Here is a 6,811-nt window from a genome sequence, read left to right on the forward strand (position 1 = left end):
TAGGGATCTGGTTGGCGGCGGTAGACTTCGTAGTGTTCAGAGAAGTAGGCATGGGGGTTGAATTGGGAAAGGTATGGGGTGGGTAAGGCCTGCGGTAGGGTTTTTCAGCTCTGAAGTGATGATAGTCGAGGAAGCAGCCTTGGGAGAGAATGAGATCTGCAGACTGTTTGGATGTAGTAACCATTTTCATAAAAGTGGAGGGTAAGCCTGTTTTCTTTGACTGTATGCGGTGGACGGCGTGGATTTTGGAATTGGTCGTGGTAAGCAGGGCTTGGCGTATTTCTTCAGGCGTGAAGGATCATTTGTTTGACTTCGTGGAAGGTAGTTTATTCAAACAGGCAATCCAGAAATCTGTACAACTAACTTGACTTAAAATGAGACCATTAGTTGAAGTAACTTTGGTATTGTGGAATACTTGACTTTCTTTGTTTCACTAAAATGTTTCAACAGTTTTGTTTTAACCTCAGCAACCAGACACAGATGATGAAGCTCAGCCAATTTTGGTAACAAAACACTTTGTTATTAAAGAATTGTATGTTTAAAACCACATTTGTGTTTCCTTGTTTTCCTCTACTGGCAGTGTTCAATTTATTCTTAGCTTAATATTCATAAATCAGCATTTTATTATTTAATCCATTTGATGAGTCTTAAAAAATATTTTTGTCTAATTACTAAATTATGTTTTCTAAAAAGCTAAAGCATATTGCCTTTATTGGACAGATATATCTTAAGTTGATCATATTCAGGAGGCTGTAACATACCTTTGCATACAATAACTCATCCCATACTCGATCTTTCTATTAATGATCAAAAACAAAGTAGTAAATTCAAGTCAGTCAATTAAACCTGAGTTGCATGGGTCTTTGCCATTGGAACACAAGTCAATTATCATTTATAAAATGACAAAGTTATGTTTTTTTCTTCACATTATTGTTAGATACTTATTCATAATATTAAATTTGACTGAATACTTTTTCTGTAATTGTTTGATTACCTGAATTATATCAACAAGTCTTTTTTTTTTTTGTTAAGCACAAAGCTACACAAAGGGCTATCTGTCCTGTGCCCACCGCAGATATCAAAACGGATTTTTAGTGTTATAAGTATTCAGACTTACTGTTCAGCCACTGGGGTGGGCAACAAGTCATAACAATTTATTAGAACTAAATAAAAAAGGTTTTACATGTACATTACTGAAATTACAGAACTAATAAAATCATAACAAAAATATTTCTATTTTTCAAAACCACTTTGATTCTTTTAAAGTTTCTAAAAATATTAAACATCTTAAGTACATTTATAATACTTCAAATACTTTAATCTGATATTTAGCAAGTCATCATTTAAAGACCTTGAGTTTCTCACTGACTTTCACCTAATAGAATTTCCAACAGGTAAAATGGAATTTAAATAAAGTTTGTTATTTCAACCTAAACTGTTTTATTTACTTATCAGTTCTTAATTTTCTTGAGTATTATCATCCAACTATTTTGTGAACACTTGTAAAAAAAACAAAAGTTAAAACTTAATACTTTATCTATTGAACTCGTTCTTTAATGGAATTCATGGATCCTCATTTTAACGTTTGCTTTTACATATCTAGCATGTTTTTGAGATCTAACAACGTCCTTGAATTACAACTTTCACAAAAGTTGTCTAGAAGCAATTTAGTCCTCAATCCTCCTTAATCTGTTATGAGTTTATTACGCATAAAACTGGGATACATTTAATGATACCTATCTTTAGAAATAAGAAATTTTGATGTGATTAGAACACCAAGTCTTACTAAAACCAGTGTTAAATGTGTTTCTTTAATAACCAATAATACCATAAATAAGATGATTCAAATCAACCACAAAACTTTTATTGTCCTGATATGTTCAGAATACCTTCACGGTACCAAGATATCATGTAGAATAAATTGTTTTATAAATTACAACAACTGAACATTTTCAGAGTTAACTTTTCTTTCTTCCAAGGTGAATTGAAGAAAGATGGTTTATCTTTTGAAAGTAAATGGGTTATTGGCTTGTTGTAATATATCTTTATTATATTTCACAAATGTTTTTGTTGATAAAAACACTCATGCATTCCTAAATAAAAATTGAAAATACTGATAGCAAAGGCTATATGATAATTTTATTATTGGATATCCCATTTTAAATATCTCATGGCAACAATGAGAAATATAAATAGTTCACAGTTGGGTTTTTTTTATATCAAGTTCTTCTAGAAATTATTTACTAAAAATGTATAACAAAAGTGCATTATTTTTTACAAGCAAAATCCATGCAGATAACTTCACTTTTTTAATTATTAATTATTTATAATTATCCCTATAAATTCAAAACATGCTTAATTCCTTCAAACTGGTTTTTATAATCAAAAAGTTATCTGTAAAAATAAAAAGGTTTCATTTGAAAGTTAAAAACAATACATACATAATTAATTCAAAAGAAAAATAATATCAAAGATTTCCCATGGTCCTATGTTGTCTATATCTTCAAATTATTTAATATTTCATATAATAACATTGTACTTTCTTACATATAAACTTCATTATTTAAGAGTTGAAAAAAATATTTTCAATAGTATTTTTACTGCATTTTATGATTTGATTTTTACAAGATTAGAAAAAAAAATATGTTCATATAAAAAAAAATGTGCCTTATGAATTTTGAGAGTTCTTTTCTTTATGGTCTGAAAAAATCATAATTCTTATTCATAGCATAAATATACATACATTTTCTACAATGTGACTTTCTATCTTGTTAACTTTGGTTTATAAAATGTGTCACAGTGATGTTTTTGGATGTTTCATTTGATAAAATACTTTTTCCAATTGATTATTACCAAACAATCTTAATTTTATTTCTTAATAATTTCAAATACCCATTTGAAACCCTTTTTAGAAATTCTATGCAATGGAACAGTTTTTTTTGTTAACACAGTCTATATCTGGAGTGAACAATTTTCAGAGTTGAAACTATATACATATATCAGTTGCTTCCAGAAAATATTGTGTAAAATAATTTTCTTTTTTGTGCAAAGCTACTTAATATTATCATTCCTGTAGGTCTCCATCTCGAACATGTATCATTTGATGCCGCCTTAAATTACCTTTCTGTGTAAAACGTTTGTGACAAACATCACATTTGAATGGTCTTCCTCCTGTATGTAATAACTGATGCATTACCTGATGCTTCTTTAAGCTTACCTCTTGTGTGAAACTAATTCCACATATACTACAAATGGCAGAACGTTCACCCATGTGTACAAACTGATGTTCCCTCAAGCGTCCAAGCAGTACAAATCCTTTTCCACAAACATCACATGTAAATGGTCTCTCAGTAGAATGCTGCCACTTATGCCTTTCTAAGTAATTTTTCAGAGCAAAACTCTCTCCACAAACATCACAGTTAAATGGTTTTTCTCCAGTATGTAATAACTGATGTTGTTTCAAGACATTTTTTTCTCTAAACCTCTTATCACAGAGATCACATGCAAATGGTCTCTCTCCAGTGTGGATCATCTGATGTCTTTTCAAATCATTTCTTCTTGTGAAACCTTCACCACAGACATTACACCTGTATGGTCTTTCACCTGTGTGAATCAAATTGTGCTGTTTTAAATATCTACATTGTGTAAATCTTTTACCACAAATGTCACAACAGAATGGTCTCTCTCCTGTATGAATCAGCTGATGTTGTTTCAAGTGATTATTTTGTGTAAACTTCTTTCCACAAACATCACAAATAAATCGACTCTCTCCAGTGTGAATAACCTGATGTTCCCGTAAGTGATCTTTTCTGGTAAAGCTTTTATCACAGGTGTCACATCTAAATGGCTTTGTTCCAGCATGCTGCAGCTTGTGCTTTTTTAAACTTCTGTTTTGCTTAAAAGTTTTCCCACAAACATCACATTTATACTCTAGTTTTTGTTTATGTGTTAACATGTGTTGAAGAAGACTACTGGAGTTATCTGATGAATACTCACAGTATTGACAGTTATGTTTCTCACTTTCAAAATTTTCTGATTTGTGGAGTTTTTGATGTCTTTGCAAAACCTTTTGTGATTCAAAATATTTTTCACATTCATTACACTTGTGTCTTTTGGAAGCTAAAAAAAAGGAAAGAAAACACAACTAAAACACTTTAATAATAATTATATTAATGTTATGTTTCTTTAGCAAGAAAACAAATAATTGTTTTAAGTAAGCATAGAAATAAAAAGATTTTATGACCTGACTTTTAAAACAAATGCTGTTCAATTGTTAAGAAAAAATTACAATCCAGAGAAAGCTATTCAACATTTTAAATATTTAGTTTATATTATGTGCATGTCAACTTTTAAAAGAGTTGCATTCAAAATTTCATTAAACAACTTTATTATCAATGCATGTAGTAAATTTGGCACCAAAATATAGTTTATAATTCAAATGTTAATATTACGTAAGTTTGATTCTTTAAATTAAAAAGGAAATATTTAAATAAGTTCTCAATCTTCATTTCTGTGTGTCATGTTACACCTCTGCTATGAATGATCCATTTTAGACTTTTTTCTTCCCTTATATAGATTTCAGAAAGTCCACCAATTAGATACACCAACAAAAGATATTGACAGGCTAGAATTTGAAATAATAAACTCCCACCTTTTTTATTTGTTACACTCACCACAGAAATTCCTCCCAACTCTTCATGCTTTTGAAGGAAAATATTTACTCACATATACTTGTTAAAGGTATGTGTTTATAACCAACAGAAAAGACAATTTGTGAACTATGTGATTATTATGTCTATATGTAAATTCATTTTGGTAAAAGGCACTATATCCCTAGTAGGCTTCATTGAGTGAAGACTGAAGTCAATGCTCTGGTAAGTGATGAAATTGTTTAAACCATTTTATAGGTTGGTTAGAAATTCAGATAAATTATAATAGGTTTGGGCCATTCTGTTTTATTGCATATAATTTAAAATGCATATTCGAAAGTTACATGAATTATATTTTGGACAACCAACTTAGTGAAAAAACTTACGATTAATGAAGACTGGCTTTCAAAAGCAAAAGGGTCTCTATCCTGAAGTAAGTGCTAAATTTCTTACATTTACATACATTTTCTATTAATTGATATATATTTTTTACAAAAGTGGCTAATTAAAATGTAAAAATAAAAGTGTTATATGAAAAAACTTAAATGAAAAAAAATTTTGCCTTGAGGAATGCATAAGGAACATACATAGTTGGACATCTCACAATGTAACCTGAAATGCTGTTTACCCTAAACTCTCTGCACTCCTGCTAAATGATTTATTGCCATTCCTGGTAACTAAACTGTTCAAAAAGGAATAAAACAATAAAATCAAATGAAAACAGATGTAAAGTGTTATGAGCCTGAGGCTATTTAAAATAAATAATTGTAATTTCTGTTACAATTTACAGTAATTTTAGAAGAAAAAAAGGTAACTTAAATTTATTTTGTATTTTTCTGTGGTGGTTACAATGCCAGTCAAATGGCCAAAGCCAGTAGTGTGTCAAGGTAGGGAAAATAAAAAATAAAATATACAGTTTTACTAAAAAACAAACAATTTTTTTATATTCATTCAGTGGTTATGTAAATGAAATATGAAAACTATAAAGTGAAGTAATTTTTTATTTTTAAACTGAAAATCACCTTGGACTTAGATTATTCAGAGCCTGAGTCAGACTGACTAAAGTAAATTCAACAACAACTCTTTCATAGAAATACTATATTAAAATTCTGATTTTATGTGTACAACGTAATTGTAATGTCTACTAAAGGATTACCAATTCTGTGAAGATGCATTAAGTATAATTAATTATAATCATGGTTTGCCAGCTTATAAAAGGCATTCACACCATAACAATTGTTGTTGGGACAAATGGCCCATATAAGTAGTGTTCCAACCACTACTATGCTTGTTGTATCCAAGCCTGCCTGAAGAGCTCTGGACTGAGCAAAATGTCTCATCAGCAATGAATATGACTAATATAGTCTGGTTAAAATACTATTATTATACATTTTTCTAATTTTTGAAAATTCCTAAGAGACTAGATTAAGAATGTACTGTTCAAATAAAATAACAGACCTAACATTATGTTGTATGATAAGTATAATTAATTGTATTTAGTGTTTATGTGAAAATAAATCCCTGGTTTTCACAATTAAGATATGACACAAGTTATGAACTTTGGCTGTCTGATGTTACAAATATATCCTGGAATTACAATTTTCACACTTGATTTCAAAATAGCTCTTAAAAGCTTTTATCATATGCATTTAAGTATTTGTATTTTCCTTATTTTATTTTACCAAAAATTAATCTTCATTTTTCATGTACTGCAAGTTTTTCCTTAATAAAATTACACTGATAAAAATACCATTGATCATAAGTATTTTTATTTCTCATTTGTGAGCTATGAAAACCTTATTCTAATTTATTTGAAATAAATACTTTAAAATGCAGTCTGTCCTCAAATCTTAATTCAAATCATTATACATTAACATATTTGCTATGTTACAGGTGTTAATTCTTTATCATGCGAGGTACTGGTACACAAGTAAAGAAAAACTTTATAAAAAAGGAAGTAAATGTAGGGATGGCTAATGTCAATCCTTCAAAAACAATGCAAGCAAGATAGTAGGGATGGCATTTGCATTATCCCTACATAATAACACAGGCACACAGTGTAGTAGAATGTTAGCTCTTTCAGCACGGGCTCGGTCCCTGGGACCGACCTCTTAACCATTTTGTGCTTGTTATATTTTTCATGTTATAACTTATAAATTAGT

The 6,811-nt window shown here is 29.5% G+C and overlaps 1 protein-coding gene across 1 annotated transcript in view; it reads right to left on the minus strand.

The window, feature by feature from the left end:
- The window catches only part of LOC106464327 (zinc finger protein 665-like), a 36,147-nt gene that overhangs the window by 21,413 nt on the left and 7,923 nt on the right, over window positions 1–6,811 (minus strand). The window contains exon 4 of the mRNA XM_022392018.1: window positions 3,067–4,119. Coding sequence (XP_022247726.1) covers window positions 3,067–4,119 — 1,053 coding nt within the window. The remainder of the gene's footprint in view (window positions 1–3,066; window positions 4,120–6,811) is intronic.

The sequence above is a fragment of the Limulus polyphemus genome, unplaced genomic scaffold (genome assembly GCF_000517525.1).
Source record: "Limulus polyphemus unplaced genomic scaffold, Limulus_polyphemus-2.1.2 Scaffold1620, whole genome shotgun sequence".
Taxonomy (NCBI): domain Eukaryota; kingdom Metazoa; phylum Arthropoda; class Merostomata; order Xiphosura; family Limulidae; genus Limulus; species Limulus polyphemus.